We start from the raw sequence: 18,561 nt of genomic DNA on the forward strand, positions 1-18,561 counted from the left end.
CAAACCCAAATAAAAGATTCTTATCCCCTATCCTAACCTCCTTACAATATTTCATTTTTAATAAACTTAGTAGCATAATTAGCTACCCGATCACAGCAATAAACCAGAAACGTATAATTTTCTGCAATCAAGAGTGAAGACCCTACAAACCAAGAAATTACCTCACAATATTATCTACAGAATACCACTTCTGCAATCAAGAGTGAAGACCCTACTAACCAAGCCGTCTATGTCTCAATAAGAGACAGAACACATAAGCAATCACTCAACACCTTCCGATTAAACAAACAAAACAAACAAATCCTGAATATTTAGGTGTATAAACCCATCACATTACCAAAACAAAAACGTTTTGGTACCAGAAAAATTTAGGTACAAAAATATTTCATGTTAGCCGACCCCAAATCATTTTGGAACTAACGCTTTGTGGCTGTTGTTGTAGGCATTAAGATTTTCCACACAGACTATCAAGACCAGCAGCAATCACAGGCAACATCTAATAGAACTAACTAAACACTGTTGATCACAAATGAACAACCTAAATTACAAAACCATGAACTCAAATTAAGACCCCTAAAGAACAAATGAAGCTAATAACAACCAATCAATCAGACCCAAAATCAAATTAAGACCCAGAAAAATAAATAGTAAAAATACTTACTGCTGGGGAACATAGGAGAGAAGTTCATCAGACCCAAAATCAAACATACTGAGATATATCAAACTGCCAGAGCTACGGTCAACGGCGCTGCACAGTATTTTCTAGCGCACTTCCTGTGCCTTCATGAAACAATCATCTATCACAATAGTGCCACATAAATGGATCTTTGCAGAAGTTGTACCACAATTTACAAACAAATTGAGCAGATTCAAGGATTTCAACTACATCCATTTTCATTAGTATCATCATCGTTATTTCGACAGGCAATTCTAACCAGTTTCTAGACAATATAGCTATGGGCTCTACGTATACTCTACTCTTCGTCTGTCTTTCGAATGAAGTTGTGCTCTCTTGTTCCAAGCAGGCTTGACTGCTTGAGTTTTCACAATGTTTCGGATGAAAACAATGGGACCTTCGGCAGATCCTTTTGATGGGAGAAGACGAATCTCGGTCCGAGCGATAGTTGGGCCGAGGGTATCCTGCACAGCAAACACATGTAAACTGGCCTCAGGAGTTGAGCCGAGGAAAGCCCCTCCAATGCCGAAGTAAGTACAATGTAGAGAGAAAGAGCTATGCAAGAGAGTTTAGTGCTTGAGGCTGATTGTGAATGTCCGTAGAATGATGTGAGTGATGGCTATTATACCTTTGCTCAATTAGATGACTTGGCCCCTTGAAGCACTACTACATTTTAGACCTAATACAACGAATTTTTTCGTTGTATTAGGTTTTGAAAACCGTTGTATAGACCTAATACAATGGCTAGCAACCGTCACATTTGCTAGGGTTGGATTAGGTCTAATACAACGGTAAAATGGACCTAATCCAACGAATTGAGCAATCCGTTGGATTAGGTAGATACCTAATCCAACGGATCGCTCAATCCGTTGGATTAGATTCCTTTCTGTTTTTTGGAATAACTGAACCTAATACAACGGATTGCTCCCCAATCCGTTGTATTAGGTCTTTTTTATTATTATTATTATTATTATTATTATTATTATTATTATTATTATTATTATTATTATTATTATATTGTCCATGTCCAGAAGTTTCCAGATTGTCCAAGTCCTGAAAAGATCAATGTCTTCTTAGTTTGCATCTTAATATTGGTATTGTATCTATATCACATTTTTCTAGATAAGACAAGAAAATCTGAAAAAGAAGATCCGAAAAATTGAAAATCGAAAAACTGAAGAAAAAAAAAACGCAAACGAAACAAAAAAAAAAGAATGAAACCCAAATCAAGAATTCAAAATACGATTCTGTAACCGAAACAAAAAACGAAAACAAAGATCTGGAAATCAAAAAACGAAAACGAAACATAAAACGAAAACGAAAACGAAGATCTGAAAAATTGAAAAAACGAAGATCTGAAAACCAAACAAAAAAACGAAAACGAAAAAACGAAGATTTGAAAATTTGAAAATGGGAAAAATCTGAAAAACGAGAAAACGAAACAAAGATCTAAAAAAATTGAAATGGGAAAAATCTAGAAAATGAGAGAACGAAGCAAAGATCAAAAAAAGAAACAAAAAACGAAAATTGAAGATCTGAAAAACAAATAATGAAAACAAAGATCTGAAAAATGAAAAAAAAAAAACGAAACAAAAATTGAAAAACCCAAAATCTGAAAAATTTGAAAAACCAAAAAAAAAACGAAACAAAGATCTAAAAAAACGAAAAACAAAAAAAAGAAAAAACGAAATAAAAATAAGAAAAACCCAAAATACAATCTGGAAACCCAAAAAACCCAAAAAAAAAATCTGAAAACAAAAAACGAAACAAAGATCTGAAAAAACAAAAAACAAAAAATAAACGAAAAACCGAAACAAAAATATGAGAAACCCAACAAAAGATTTGAAAATCCAAAAAACCCAAAAAAAAAACCCAAAAAACGAAACAATACCTTAGAGATTGAGACTAAGGAGAGTGAGGAGAGTGGGAGATACAATTGGGGGATTGAGGAGAGAGAAGAGAGAGAGTGGAGAGGCGAGAGATGAGAGACGAAAGAGACTGAAGAGAAAGAGAGAGGAGAGAGAATGAAGAGGCGAGAGTGAAGAGAGAGAGTGAAGAGTTTAATTTATACCCAAATTTTTTTACCTAATCTACTTCGGCTGCTGGCTCCTTTAGGAATTTCCAGTCTGCTGAGATGGGGTTCGATTCTACCCCCCTGGTGCCTGTTCCTGAGCATGCCCGGAACCTTTTTGAGTTTAAGCGCAGCTTGGCGACCGAGTACTTCGGCGACCTTTCCAATATGCCCGAGCTTGGACTACGGGTGCGACATCTAGGGCGTCTGAGCCGCTTGCGAAAGTGCCAGACCTGTTTCTGGAAAACCAAAGGCTGTTGATGCAGGTGAACTCTTTGTACTTAAGTTTCTTTAAGCTTTTCTTTCACTTTGGCACTAAGCTTCTGATTTTTTGCAAAAATCCTCTAAGTACTGAAATTCAGCTGAATCGTTCATCTTTATTTTTTGTAGGTCGTTCACAACCACTTTCTGGATGTGGAAATGAACGATGAACTGAGAGCAAAGGCTGATAAGGCCGAAGAAGCTGAATGCCAACTTCCTCACTTTCTACCAGGGTTTGGAGCAGGCTGTTTTTCCATGACTGGACGAAGGTCACGCTCTTATCCAAGAGTATGGGGTCGAAGGAATTTCAGACTTCAGGGCCCACATTGAGCAGCGAGTGTAGAGGGAGGTTGAGATTCGGCGCCTCATGGTTGAAGATTTCAGGGGTCAGATTGCTCGTGCTGAAGACAAGGCTAAGGAAAAGTAATCTGAGCTGGAAACCGAGAACCAAAGGCTAAGGGACGAGCTAAAATCCCAGAAAGAGGAAGTTGCCATAACTAAGGCTGAACTTGAAGCTGCTCAAAAGATGTTGGAAACTCGGGTGTATACTAAGGAGGAGTATGCTGAGGGCTTTGAGAACTGCTTTAAAGTTGCTCGTCGACTTGCTTTCCACGTTGATCCTATGATTAACTAGGATTTAGCCGAGGCTTGGTCCATGGATCCTAATGATGCCCATATGACCGAGGCCAGCCCAGCTGAAGTGGCTTTCCTGGTTCGCCAAGCTGAAGTCGAGGCTTAGGAAGAAGAAGAGGTTGCGAGGAAGGCACAAGATACCGCTCAGCCTGCTTCGTCTTCTGCTGGCGCTAAGGCTTCCCAGGCCTTGAGTTTCGATCCTACTGATGCTGAAGCATAGGAACTCGGGCAGCCGTCTTCAGAATCCTGCGGTTCGACTTGTGCTTAATCGATAAATGCCGCATCTGCTTTTGCCTCTGTTTTTGCTTTCAACTTGCCTTGAATTTGTACAAACTCTTTGTTTTTTGTTTGCTTTGTACTCAGTTCGACAGCTGTGTTTTCACTTGTGGGCGGCTGTCGATTTTAGGATATCTTCTGCTCTTGACATTTGAATCCCTTTTAATATATTTGAAGTTCTTCTCAGCTTTGCTTTTCCATTGCCTGCTCTTCTGATTCTTGTACTTTTCTGAATTACTTCAAAATTTGTCTAAGTGTAGAACCTCGGCTTGGAGATATTCTTGTACTTTATTTGCTGAGGATGCACTGCTTTTCTTTTATTCCTTTTTACCTTGCTCATTTTACCTAGAACTTTCAGCTTGTGCAAATTTTCCAAGTAAGTACTAAGCTTCGGCTGCCTTGCTCCTACTTAGATTTTCTCCAAGTTAAGCTTCGGCTAGGAACCTGCTGTATGAGTGCCTCTTGCCCCCTTAGAAATCTGAAGATGAAGTCTTCAGGTTTTTTAGGAGAGTGCTTTTGACCTCTCGGTGCACTGACGATTTTGCCTTGGTGAAATTTTTGCAATAATCCAGATTTTGAAGTTCCTGCTTATTTTTCTTTTTTCTTTTTTGTTCTATTTTGTTTTCAAAAGGTCTGATTTCTTGCTCAAGAGCCGTAGACTCTGAGAGAAATACTCTTATGATCCTTTTAATTCATCCGAGGGAATGACTATCCGAAACACGATGCCGGGGCAATGGTCTATCTGAAGTACAGTGCTTCACTTAAGCAATACTTCGGAAATGCAACCATCACCCAGAATTGCTTCGTCCGAAGTACAGGGCCTCACTGGGTAATGCTTCGAGGCTTTATCAATTCCTATTTTTTAGGCAATGTTTCTAATGCGCCTATGGCCTCTTTGCTCAGAGGAACTGATTCGTCCGAAGTACTTAGCCTCATTAGGAAATACTTCGGGATTTTATCATTTATCCTCGTCTTGGCAGACTTTGCGGTTTGTCAAAGTACAATGCCTCATTAGACAATACTTCGGACAGCGCCGGACTAAAACCATGAATTTGTAAAAACCATGGAAGATAGAAAATATAGAAACTTTGCTGAATTTGAACAAATGGTGGCTCAAAAGCCTTTCATTAATGTAAAAAGTGTACTTACATAGATTGATCTTCCCCCAAGGGGCTCTACACGTGATATCTTTTAAGTACATCGGCATTCCAGTGATTTTTCAACTCGGTACCATCCAACTATCGAAGTCAGTACGTTCCCGGCTGGAGTTCATCATAGATTTCATATGGTCCCTCCCATGTAGCCGAGAGTTTCCCATGAATGCGGCCTTTTTGCACGGCAGCAGCACTCCGAAGAACAAGGTCCCCAATTTTTAGAAGTCTTGCATGGACTCTTTGGTTATAAAATTTGCTGATTCTCTACTTGTACGCAACCATTTTATCTCGAGCTGAATCTCTGATCTCGTCTAAGAAGTCAAGGGACTCCTTCAAGAGTTGTTCATTTTCTTTGGCTGAGAAGAGATTTACTCGTAGACTTTTTGAACCTATTTCCACTGGAAGGACAACCTCAGACCCATACACCATCTCAAAAGGTGAATGTCCCGTTGCTTCTTTTTCGGTTGTCCAAAGTGACAAGAGGGTTTGTGGAAGTTCCTCAATCCACTTGGACTAGCTTTTGATCTTCAACTCTCTTCTTGAGAGCATTAAGGATCTATTTATTTGCAGCTTCGGCTTGATCATTACTTTGCGGATGACACACCGCAGAATATGCCAGTTTAATGTCGAACTGATCTGTATACCGCTTCAATGGAAGATTATCAAATTGCCTTCCATGATCAAAGACAAAAACTTTCGGAATCCTAAAGCACGTGATGATGTTTTCCCAAATGAATTTCCTGACTGTTTGCTCTGTAATGTTCGAAGCTGCTTCGGCCTCGATCCATTGGCTGAAATATACTATGCCGACTATTAGCCATCTTTTTTTATAAGGAGCATCAGGAAACGACCCCAAGATATCCAACCCCCGTTGGGAATATGGAAGTGGATTTAGGATGGGTTGAAGGTCTCGCGACGGCCGATGGATGACTGGTGCAAATTTTTGACATTTTCACACTTTTTTACCAATTCCTTGGCATCTATGATCATAGTTGGCCAATAATACCCAACCCTTAATGCTTTGTGGGCTAAGGCTCGTCCCCCGATGTGGTTTCCGCAGATGCCGAGATGAATTTCTCGCAAAATGTAGTTTGCATCTGTCAGACCCATGCACTTCAATAGCGGGGCTAAGAAGAACTTTTTTAGAAGCTCTCCTTTGAAGACGATGAATCTTGATCCGATTCTTTTTATCTTAGAGACTAAGTTTCTGTCTTCTCCCCTAAGTTTATAAGCTAGGATGGGGTCCATTCAGCTTGGCTCGTGTGCGACACATCAAACATTAGGTTCTTGGTCCACACTTCTTTCTCGGCGTACTTCCACGTATACAGACCGATTCAGCTCAGTTAGAGTTTAACTTGCAAGTTTGGAGAGTGCATCAGCTTGGGCATTCTGACCCATTGGGATCAGTTCAATCTCAAAAGTCCTTAGCTTTGCAATGATTGATTTGATCTTTGTTAGGTAAGCTATCATTGAGGGTTCCTTGGCCTCGTATTCACCTCGGATCTAATTTGCAACAAGCTAAGAGTTTGTTTTCAAACAGACATGTTTGGCTTCCAATGCTATGCACGATTCCAAGCCCGCAACTATTGCTTCGTATTCGGCTTCGTTGTTTGAAGCTTTGAATGAGAATTTTAGTGCATACTCAAAGGATTTTCCTTTGGGAGATGTTATAACTACCCTTGCCCCCGAACATTTATGGTGGAGGATCCATCCGTGAAAACAGTCCAGATTTTCTTTTCCTCGTCAAGTGTCCCTTGATAAGAACACTCGGCCAGGAAGTCTGCTAAGGCCTGGGCCTTAATAGCTGCCCTCGGCTAGTAGCTGATACTAAACTCGCTGAGCCTGAAAGCCCACTTTGCTAGTCTACCGGATTTTTCTACTTTGCCGAGGACATTTTCTAGCGGTCGATCCGTTAAGACTACTATTTGATGGAAATCGAAATATGGCCTCAACTTCCGAGAAACTACCACTACTACATAAGCAACCTTTTCAAGTAGGGGGTAGCATCTCTCGGCACCCGTCAGAGTGTGGCTGACGAAGTAGATCGACTGCTGAATTTTTTCTTCTTCCCTTAGCAACACCGCGCACTCCCTAGGCGGGATAGTTAACGCGTTAGCTACAACACTGCATGGGTTGATACGCATAGCGGCTAGTATCCATCGTTTACGGCTAGGACTACTGGGTTGGACTCACTGCCACGTATAAGTATAGAGCCTCTCCTTCAACTGGCCTTGTAAGCGTTGGGAGGTGAGCCAAGTTCTCACGGAGTTGCTGAAAGGCTTGTTTCTACTCGTCTTCCCAGATGAGCTCTTTTTATTTTGGTAGTTTGTGTGCTTTGAAGAAAGGCAGCCCTTTGCATTGTCCGACGCTTTAGAGATAAACCTGGACAGAGCAGCCATTCTTCCAGTGAGGCGGTGAACATCTCTCTTTGTTTTCGGCTCGGGAAAATCAAGAGCTGCTTGCACTTTGGCGGGGTTTGCATCAATCCCCCTTTTCCTGACCATGAAGCCAAGGAACTTGCCTAACTTCACGCCGAAGACACACTTCTTCAGATTCAGCTTCATTTGATGCTTGTGAAGGGTGGCGAAGGTCTCGGCCAGGTCCGCAACATGGTCTTTCTCCTCTTTGCTTTTGACGATAGAGTCATCAACATAGACTTCCATGTTACGGCCTTTTTGCTCGACGAAGACCTGATCAACTAGCCTTTGATATGTTGCTCCCGCATTTTTCAATCCGAAGGGCATCATTTTGTAATTGTACACCTCGGAACTTGTAACGAATGCCATTTTTGCTCGGTCATCGGGGTGCATGAAGATCTGATGGTACCTAGAAAATGCGTCCATGAAGCTAAGCAAGGCGTGGTCACTTGTCGAGTCAACTAGCTGATCCATCCTCGGCAGAGGATAAAAGTCCTTCGGACGCGCCTTGTTTAGGTCCGTGAAGTTAACGCACATTCTCCAGGTGCCATTTTCCTTCTGAACCATCACCACATTAGCAAACCATTCCAGATATTGACAAGGTTCGATGAACCCTGCACCCAAAAGCATTTTGATTTCGGCTGCGATGTCTTGGTTCTTTTGAGCGGAGTAGTTCCGCTTCTTCTGCTTAATGGGTCGACATGCGGGGTCGACATTAAGCTGATGGGAGATGAGGTTCAGGTCAATCCCATGCATGTCTGTTACCAAGAAAGAGAGCACATTTTTGTTGTCCCGAAGAAGTTGGATTAATTCAACACGGAAGCTCGGATCTAGTTCAAGTCCAATGCTGACACATTTTTCATTATCTCCTTCGGTTAACGATATTGATTCTGTCTGATTATCCAGTTACATGGCTTTGGCACTGGAATCTTCGGATTCAGGTCTGATGTCAATATCAGTAGATTTCCCAGACTTTGGCTGATCTTCTAAGTCGTTCGGCTCAGATGAAGAATTAGCCTTTTCTTCACCAAAGATGTTTTCTTTGTTGGGGATCCTTGAGCCAAAGCACTTAAGCCCTTAGGCCTTTTCGTACCTCGGTCCTTTTCTTTTTTCTCCTCATCATCCTTATCGTCACGGCGAATTTTGGACGGTTTGTGGTGGTTGCATCTTCGAGCCTCCTCTTGATAGCCAAAGATTTTTTCAGAGTGTCCCCTATCTGAAACATAGATCATTGTTTGATGGTACATCGAGACAACTCCGTGTATTTCGTGAATGAGGGGTCTCCCCATAATCACGTTGTACACATATGGAACATCAACGACCAAGAACTCGGCCATAATGTTCCGTTATGCTAGGCCTCGGCCTAGTGAGACAAGAAGAAGAATCTTCCCATCTGGGTATGATGAAGAGCCATTGAATCCAGTTACCGAGAAGGGCACTGGAGTTAGGTGCTTGCTCTCCAACTTCAGTTGGTCGAATGCCCTTCGAAAGAGGATATTCGCCCCGCTTCCACCGTTCACGAGGGTTCGATAAACATTGTGGTTTGCAATGCCCGTCATGATCACTAATGGGTCATCATGGGGGTACACCACCCCCCTACAGTCTTCGGCTGTGAACTGCATGTTCGGCACCGGAAACTGAGGTTCTCGGAACGTAGCATTATGTACTTGATGGGTCAAGCCCCTCAAGTGGTGTTTCACCGCATTCCGAGAGACCCCACCGGAAATAGTAAGAATGTCAAGGTTTTCCTTGTCATTCGGCTTGGCTTTTTTCCATAGAAATTCCAGATCTTGCCGAGAAACTCTCTTGGTTTTCTTCTCTTCGCGGCGGTCCGCGACGTACTTTTTCAAGTAACCCTTTTGGACCAAATCCTCGATCTGGTCTTTCACATGGAGGCAGTCCTCGATGCGATGTCTAGTGGATTCATGGAACTCGCACCATTGGTCTTTCCCCTTTTCTGATGCCAAGATGGAAGTGGTCTTGGTTTCTTGAATCTCCCCTCGTCCTTAGTCGTGTTAAAGATTTTAGCACGCGGAAGAGCGAGAGGAGTGTAAGACTCGAACCTCCCTGTATAGGGGGTCCTATCTTTCTTTGGTTCGGGTGCCGAGGATGGTTCTGAGGCTTTTGCCTTCCCTTTCCTCAACCCTTGGCCTTTAGGGGCTTGGCCCTTCGCTTTCCCGGTCCCTGATTGGGACTGAGATTTTTCTTTATTCCATTCTTCGGCTCGGATAAACTTATCCGAGGCATCTTAAGCTTCATCCAAGGTATGCGGGGGATGCATGACCATGAAGTCTAGGAACATTCCAGCTTGTAAGCCATTTCGTAGTGTAAATACGGCAAGGCCCTGGTCCAGACTTGTGATTCTGGATGACTCGTTGCTGAAGCGAGTCAGATAGTCTCGGAGGCTTTTGTCCTCCGCTTGCTGCAGGCTCATCAGCTCCGTAGTTGTTTTCTCTCGGCGATTTGCCGTGGAGAACTTGCTCTTGAACTTGTTGGAAAGGTCCTTCCAACCGGTTATAGAGCTTTCTTTCACCCCCTTGGTGATCCCCGATTGTGCAACACTTTTGAGGGTGGTTGGAAAATATTTACACCAGGTAGCCTCGGACCTGGGGTTGAGGTACATTTTGCCCCTCGTAAGAGGCAATGTGATCCTTTGGGTCTGAGGTACTGTCGTAAGTAATGTGCATCGGTATTTTTACCGTCGGCACATGCTCTTCCAATATCCAACTTTGGAAGGGCGAACTTGTAGGAACCATCACGACTTTCCCCTTTTGCTTAGCCGAAGGGTCCTCGCTTCTCCCTCTTAGAGAGGTGGAAGTGGTTTTCGTCCCTGGCCGAGACAATTCTGGGTTGGTCCTTGTTCCCTTTGGGTAAGTAAGAAGGCTACGCACGTCTACCTCCCTTGGGCCTAAGCGTTCAGTGGACGCTTTGGCGAGCAGTGTCTTGCCACGCAGTGGTGGTGTTGCTACTCCTGAAACTCCTAGAGTCCGATGATCCGGGTTCGTCAAAGAATTGGGAATTCTTCTTCCTTTCCCGTTTAGTTCTCCAAGTGTCCTCTTGCCATTTTTCCCCCAGTTCTTTGAAGGATGGAACTTGTCCATCCCCTTGACCGGTCCTCCTTCTCAGGTGTCTCAGTTGAAGAGGTTGTGACTCTTGGGGTGTTGATGGGAGTGGTCCTCCTTCGGCTTTGAGGAACTCCATGCAGACCGCTACGGCCCTTGCCACTTCCTCCGTAGAGGGCCTTGATAAAGGGGTTTCTTTCGGCTAGGACCGAGAGTGTATACTCTGCGGTGGAGGACTCTTCGCATTGGACCTACTCGGCCTAGACGAATTTGTCGGCTGGCGAGTATTGTGAGACGGAGAACCCTCCGAAGCGTCCCCTTCCGGAGAATGGGGAGCTTTTGAGAATGAAGAAAAGGGGAAATCTGCCGATGTTCCCTCACCAGGTGTTCGTCCCTCCTCGAAGAGGTGGGAACATTTTTCTTCTTAGCACCCTTGGTGCTCTTTCCACTCTTAGTCATGCTTGTTCCTGAGATTGGTAGATTTTTGGCTTAAAATTTGTGTATCTTCCCCACAGACGGCGCAAATTGTTTCGGATAAAAACAATGGGAGAAGACGAACCTCGGTCCGAGCGATGGCTGGGCCGAGGGTATCTTGCACAGCAACCACACATAAACTGGCCTCGGGGGTTGTGCCGAGGAAGGCCCCTCCGATGCCGAAGTCAGTACAATGTAGAGAGAAAGAGCTATGCAAGAGAGTTTAGTGCTTGAGGCTGATTGTGAATGTCCGTAGAATGATGTGAGTGATGACATTTATACCTTTGCTCAATTAGATGACTTGGGCCCTTAAAGTCAAGTGGGCTTGCCACGTTGACCGGACCGTTGTTTGACTCAGCACTTGGGCTGGAGGGTTGAACCTTGCTTTTGGGTTTTGAATTGTATCATTTGTGAACCAGGCCTAATAGAGGAGAAATTGGACCCAAACACGCAGGATTATATAATGGAGTATTTTTTGTCAAAGCAAATGAAGTTGGAAGAAAAGGAGAGCAAAAGATAGTCAACAAAAAATTATAATAAAACGACTAAAAGAAGGCGGGAAAAAGAGACAATATGCGATCATAAAATGACAATGATACTGATACCCGCTCTTGTTACTACAAAAGTTGGTACAATAGTAAGGGTGCTTATGATGCAAGTCGAGTTCGAGTTTGGGATAGCTCGACTCGACTCGTTAACATATTGAGTCGAGCGTAATCGAGTCAAGTTTTGACCGAACTTTGATCAAATTTGACCAAGTCGAGCTTTGACTGAGTCGTTTTTGAGTAGCTTACAATTTGATCCGTCTTAGTAGAACTCTATTTAGTCTAACATCTCTTCATTGTCTTAAATTTCGACATTTGAGAATATACATATAATAATACGAGTACATAGATAACGTTTTATTTATTAATTATTAACGTAAAAAACAGTTTTTTTTATCAAAATATTTTATTTTTTAGTGTATATATATAATATTATATAAAGGAATTCAAACTTCTCACGAGCTTTCGAGTCGAGTAATGAACTACTCAACTCGAATCATTAACATTTCGAGTCAATCTCGAGCTTGAGTCAAGTTTTAACCGAGTCAAACTCGAGTAGCTCACGAGTTGTCTCGTCTCATAAGCACCCCTATAGTAGTAACAAAAGGCAGTAAATTATTTTATTGATTTGATATTATTTCTTTGTAGTCATTAAGTCACTAGTATTATATTTTCTTTGTAATCGTGTACAAATTCTTAATAATTTTAAAATTTAGTTCATTAAACTTAACTTTTTTTTTTTTTGATCATGGCTTATTTTTGCTCATCTTAAATTATTTTCATCTAATTTTATATTATTTAAAGGTGAAAAAAAAGGTCTAATAAATAATAGTACAAAATTACAAAGTAATAATTATTCAAAAATAATTACGATTGATCCAAGTTAACCCAATGTGAAAAGGTTGATCCAACTTCATAATCACCCAAACCAAATTGACTCCATCCACAATAACTTGATTTGATATTATAGTACCAAATCGAACTTGAAACTTGAACGGTCCCAACCTAATCCAAAACCCAGTCCAAATATTGAAATGACCCGAAACAACCTGGTTCAAATTGATCCACCTGAACCTGATATGAAGGACTAGATTGCATGTCTACGGTCTACATACAGTACTAGAAGAAGGGATAACCTTCGTTTTTTGGGATTAAATAGCTTACCCACCCCAGTAGGTGGGAGAATATGCAATGTGTTGTTTTAATGAAAGTCCACATAGGATTTTGGTGAATAATCATCATATACCGTTCATAATAGCACTTTTTACACACAAGCATACACCGTCTTCAAACGATATTCACATTAATACAAGCACAAACTAAACATCTTTAACAGTCAGTAGCAGAGTAATAAGTTTCGGAAACTACTTAAACTGTTCTACTACCCTCCAAAGATCAGTTCATTTCTCCGGTTTTTTTCTCGTTGATACTCTTGCATTGCCCCTAAAAGGAATACGAGAAATGGGAGTTAAGAAAAAGGCGTTCATTAAAACAAAGGTACTACTTTATACCTATCCTGAGAAAGCAAATGCAAGTCTAGCGTCAATGAGAATTTAAGAGCTTACCAAGTATGGCTTTCCTTTGAACTTGTGGCTGAACACACGACTAATCATACACATCTGCATAGTAGGGGAGTTCATCATCATCTGAGAATTCATAATGATCATCATCAGAAACGTAGTCCATGTCCTCATATTCATCTGCGTAGATTTCATCGAAATCACTATCATAATCTGTGGTAAGATAGTTATAGTCATCAGTGGAATCATTGGGACGACGCAACTCCTTGATCTTTTCAGAACATCTCTTCATCAAATTGCCATCAAGATGCACGTGAAAACATGCACGCAGGTCAAGAGACTGAAGATGAGGACAATTATCAAGAATGGCTTGCAAACCATCACTTGTCATGCTATTTCCAATGAGCTGCAGGTGGTGCAATTCACGCATGCTTGCTGCAATTGCCAGTGCCTCATCATCACACGCTAAACTTGGGTTTCTAGATCCTTGCTGATTCAATTTGAAAGTTTTAAGGAACGGGCAACGACGAATAATGTTTAGAATTTGCTCTCCTGAGAACGAGACCAAAGTAAGCTCAAGCTCCTCCAGTAAAGGAAATTTTTCAAATGCTTCAATCAGTGCATCAGCGGATATTTTATAGCAGCATGCAAGGCGAAGGTGTTTAAGAAGACTTGATCTGCACCCCAGACATAATGGTCAATAAACATCTGAATGTCTAATTGAATCAACGTCTAAAATTGCCAAAGTATACAAGCCAACAAACACTATAAAATGAGCAACAGAGCAATAACACAACTATAATCTCCGTTCATATAATTAAAATGGGTTTTCAATGCTTACTGAGGTACAGTGCTTAATTACTTGCAGTATCAGATAAATTTGAACTGTGACTCAGATCTCAATTATAATCAGCAAACATATAGTAATGACCCTAATGAGACAACCAAGCTTAAAATTATGGCTAGTATATTCAAAGAAATTATATCCCTGTATCAAACATTCCTATTCAAACATGCAAATATAGTTACTGCAAAGAAGTTTTCCACCCTAGTCAAGATCTGCACACCTTCCCTAATAACAGTAAAGATGTTGTTCATGATCTACTTAATCCACAGCCATAATGCACACTATTGAAAAAGAATAAAAAAAGAAATTGATATCATGGATTCAACAATGAGAAAACACACAGGAGATGCATCAATTATATTAAGAGTGATAAAGAATTGGCTAGACACAGTTTCCCATAAGATGTAGCCTACACAAATGATACGATGACTGATCAAACACAGTTTCCCATAAGATATAGCCTGCACAAATGATACGATGACTGATCAAATTGCCACCAATGGATTTTTGCTTCTCTTTTACTAGTTTATTTACCTATGCATCCTCTAAAGGGAGAAAATTAGTTTAAATCCAGAATATGGTTGGTTAACCCTTATTCATGACAGGTACAAAATGATGGTTGGTTAACCCTTATATCTGTTTCCCTTACATTGAAAACCAACAAAAACCGGAGCATTCAGATCATAGATCTTTGAAGACTACTTGTCCCCATCTCCCTGTAGGTGTTTGTCAGGAACTTATTCAATTTGCAAGGCAAATGCCAGGATGAAAAAATTAGTCATAATCACTACTAATTGACCTAAAAGGGGACAAAAAAATTTAAAAATAATTCGTATAACAGTAGCCAAAAATACAGGTAAGATGATTATGGTAGTAGCTAAGTAAAATAATAATGTAGCAAAAAAAGCAGGAGTGTTTTAGTTCGAGTAAAATGTATTTTATTTTGGCTTCCTTCTAGATAACCAACCATGGGACAGAAAACATGCCAAAAACAGTTTAGAAAAAGAAGATCAGCAAGATTGGGGAGTAATGAGAGATTGAGGGAAGGATAAAACCTTTATCTTTTCAACTAGATTTATGGTCTTTTCAAACCTTTAACAGCTACCTAAAACGCTAATGCCAAACATGCCCCTAGAGAGAAGTCAGGGATTTTCAAAGTTCAGAATTAGTAACACTGTTATAAACGAGCAGCCCTCCAAATTAGAATATGCAGATCATGCTAGAGCACATGAGTAACAATTCCAGCATGCTTCCATGATATTAACCCATGATTCCTCAAACACAGGCAGAAGTCTGGAGCAATGCAAGCTTCGGAACGATTAAGTAAACACAGTTACAAACTAATCATAATAGAGCAGGAAATCAACTCCAGAAAGCTAGCAAAAAAGATTATTATTAACCGCCCAAACCCAGTTTCCTTTACCATTTTTCCAGTTTGCACTACATAGGAGGAGCAGTCTTAATTCCACATCGAACCAAGAAAGCAGAAATGTGTGATTTAATGCAACACTATCACTAATAAACATTTTCATAAAAGAGTTCCAAATTGTAGCTATAACCTTTTCACAGCCAAACTAACCGCGAATTATGAATTGATTGCCAATCCTGCAGCTAAGTTTGATACGCACTAAGAAATCCGTGAATTCCCAACTAAAATAGCAAAAATCATATGAGACTAGAACACAATTGAAAGAGTAATAAACTCTTAAGAAACATCAACAAACTAACAAGTCTTATATAGGATAATCATCCCCATTTCATACAATCAAAACCCCATAAACATGAACAAATCACAAATTAACAAACTAAGTTGCAATAAACATTAAAAACTACATTAAAATAAAACGAAAGACAATCATCAATTAAAGCAATAATCCATTAATCAAATAAAAAATCACGAAAAATAAAATTAAAACTGCAAAAATGATGAACAAACAAACATACCTTTGTGCAATATACTTAACAAGTTCATCACAACCAAAACCCTCAATATTGAGATTGATCAAACCACCAGAACTACGATCAACAGCACTGTACAACATGTTCTGGTATTTTTCCGACAATTCAGGTTCATCCAAATTCAACATCACAATCGAACGCCACATTGATGGATCTTTGCAGAGGTTGTACCACAATTTACACACAAATTGAGCGGTTTCAAGTATTTCAATGGCCTCCAATTTCATCAATATCATCAGCGTTACATCGCGCGGAAATTCTAACCAGTTTTGAGGTTCTTCCATGGAGGAAGGAGTTGGTAATAGGGATTGAATTGACGACATAGCTAGGGTTTCCACCATTTTACACACTCTCTCTATTAGTCGTTCGCTCCACAATCTCTCTCTTTCTCGCACTGTTGCGCTGAACGCCTAATCCGTGGCGTTACTATCTGGTCAGCAGTGGCGGATCCAGGAATTTCTGACTGGTGAGTCACAATCGATAACCAAATATGTAAAAAAAAAACTGAACTGCTATTCGTCGTTCGCAAATTACAGGGTGACGCTCCCATTTTTAGGTGAAATGACATTTTTGCCCTTGTGTGTATTTTCTCTGTATAAAGGTCCACCATGACTAACTTTAGTTACCGACAAGATAAATAATATTCCCGAGCCCACCACTTGTCTTAAAAAAAATCCCGAGCTCCAAAAATTCCCGGTCCCACCATTGTATGGTAATCCTGAGGAATTTAAAAATCCCGGGGCAGAAACGGAAAGTGTACGGAGCGGTGTTTTACGATGGACAACGACAACGTTCACACGCCGGAGGGTTCGTCGGAAGAATCTGTAAGTATTTCGAAATTTTTTTTTTTTTTTTTGGAAAGAGGACATCCGCCCAAAAAATCCGGATGTTTAAGTGGGGATCCGCCCAAAATTTTCGGATCTCCCATTTAACATCCGGAAATTTCAGGCGGATGTAGACATCCGGATGAAAATTCCGGATGTTAAGTGGGAGATCCGGAAATTTTGGGCGGATCCCCACTTAAACATCCAGATTTTTTGGACGGATGTCCCATTTATAATATTTTTTTTTTTACGTAATTGTCTTTTTATTATTTTTATTATGAATAATAGTTACATTAGTTTGTATTATGTATTATTTGTTAATATTATGTACTTATTATTATTATTATTATGGTTATTATTATTATTATTAATTTTGTTAATATTACTAAATTTTTGTTATGATTATGATTATTATTAATATTATTATTACTACTATTATTACTATTGTTGCTATTATTATTATATTAGTTATTATTTGTTAATGTTATGTAGTTATTGTTGTTATTATTATTAGTATTATTATTATTGTTATTATTATTATTATTGTTGTTGTTGTTATTATTGTTACTATTATTATTATTATTAATATTATTATTATTATTATTATTATTATTATTATTATAAATACTATTATTATTGTTGTTGTTGTTATTATTATTATTATTATTATTATTATTATTATTATTGTTATTATTATTTTTATTATTATTGTTAAATTTAAAATACTAATCCTTGCGTGTTTTATTTGTTTGTGTTGTAATTTTATAGGATTCGGAGGTTGAAGACGGCGGTGACGTTGTGAATTACAGTGCACATTTTGTGACAGACACGGTTTTTCTAACGTTTGACGATGCAGTTAGATGGGCGGATGCTGTTGCAATAAATCTGGGATTTATTTTGGTGAAATCGTCTTTCAACAAACAGAGGGATGGTCGACCATATCGATAATTAAAATGTGATCCGGGACGAAGGAGTAAGCCGAGAGATCTTGAGAACGCAATTCGGAAGGACACCAAAACCAAGGGCATTGGTTGTCCTTTCTACATCAAGATATGTTACGAGTTCAACACCAATACTTGGGTTACCCGGGCGAAAGATGATGCAACTGGGACCCACAACCATCCAATGATTGCGTATCCAGCGGGTCATCGTAAAATTAGTGGGTTGAGCCCGAATGCAAAGCAGGTTGTGCGTGACATGACGAAGTCTAAGGTTGCACCGCGTAACATCATGGCGACTATTGCGGAGCAATTTCCTGATGATCATCCAAACATCAGACACATCTACAACTGCCGGAATGACTTCAGAGCGGAGATGTCTGATGGGAGAGGAGTTGTTCAGCAATTTCTACATTTGTCGAGACAGAGTCAGTATCTTTACTGGGTCATGTTCGATGATGAAGGCGTTTTACAGCACGCCTTTATGGCGCATCCAGTCATGGTCGACATCCTACGGACGTACCCATATGTGATCGGTATGGATTCCACTTACAAGACTAACCGATACGGGATGTCGTTCTTTGAGATAGTTAGTGTGACACCGACAAATCAGAATTTTCTCGTCGGTTACGTGTTCATGCGCAACGAGAGCACGACAAGCTATCGATGGGTTTTGCAGAGGTTGAGAGACGTGATTGGGTATGATAAGGAGCCGTCGGTTTTCTTGACAGACCGTGAGCTTGGGCTATGTGCTGCATTGAGAGAAGTGTTTCCAGGAACCTCCCACTTACTTTGTCGATGGCACATTAACAAAGATGTGGAGGCTCGGGTCACTGCTATGTTCAAAAACAAGAAGATCGGCGCGTCTTTCAAAAATGGAAAATGGAAACGTATCATGGACGCT

General features: G+C 40.4%; 2 protein-coding genes across 2 annotated transcripts; both read right to left on the bottom strand.

Annotated features, from left to right (window-relative positions):
* Window positions 1-717: 717 nt before the first annotated feature.
* Window positions 718-8,825, bottom strand: LOC110728462. Its single transcript, XM_021908105.1, has 2 exons — window positions 8,582-8,825; window positions 718-1,167 (listed from the first exon to the last, which is right to left on the bottom strand). Exons 1-2 carry the CDS (start codon window positions 8,823-8,825, stop codon window positions 794-796), a joined length of 618 nt encoding a protein of 205 aa, XP_021763797.1. The 3' UTR covers window positions 718-793.
* A 3,940-nt stretch (window positions 8,826-12,765) lies between these two features.
* Window positions 12,766-16,312, bottom strand: LOC110728494 (putative F-box/LRR-repeat protein 23). The gene is made up of 3 exons (XM_021908130.1): window positions 15,881-16,312; window positions 13,135-13,766; window positions 12,766-13,012 (listed from the first exon to the last, which is right to left on the bottom strand). Exons 1-2 carry the CDS (start codon window positions 16,234-16,236, stop codon window positions 13,175-13,177), a joined length of 948 nt encoding a protein of 315 aa, XP_021763822.1. The 5' UTR covers window positions 16,237-16,312; the 3' UTR covers window positions 12,766-13,012; window positions 13,135-13,174.
* Window positions 16,313-18,561: the final 2,249 nt, after the last annotated feature.

Source organism: Chenopodium quinoa, unplaced genomic scaffold (genome assembly GCF_001683475.1).
Source record: "Chenopodium quinoa cultivar QQ74 unplaced genomic scaffold, ASM168347v1, whole genome shotgun sequence".
Classification (NCBI taxonomy): Eukaryota; Viridiplantae; Streptophyta; class Magnoliopsida; order Caryophyllales; family Amaranthaceae; genus Chenopodium; species Chenopodium quinoa.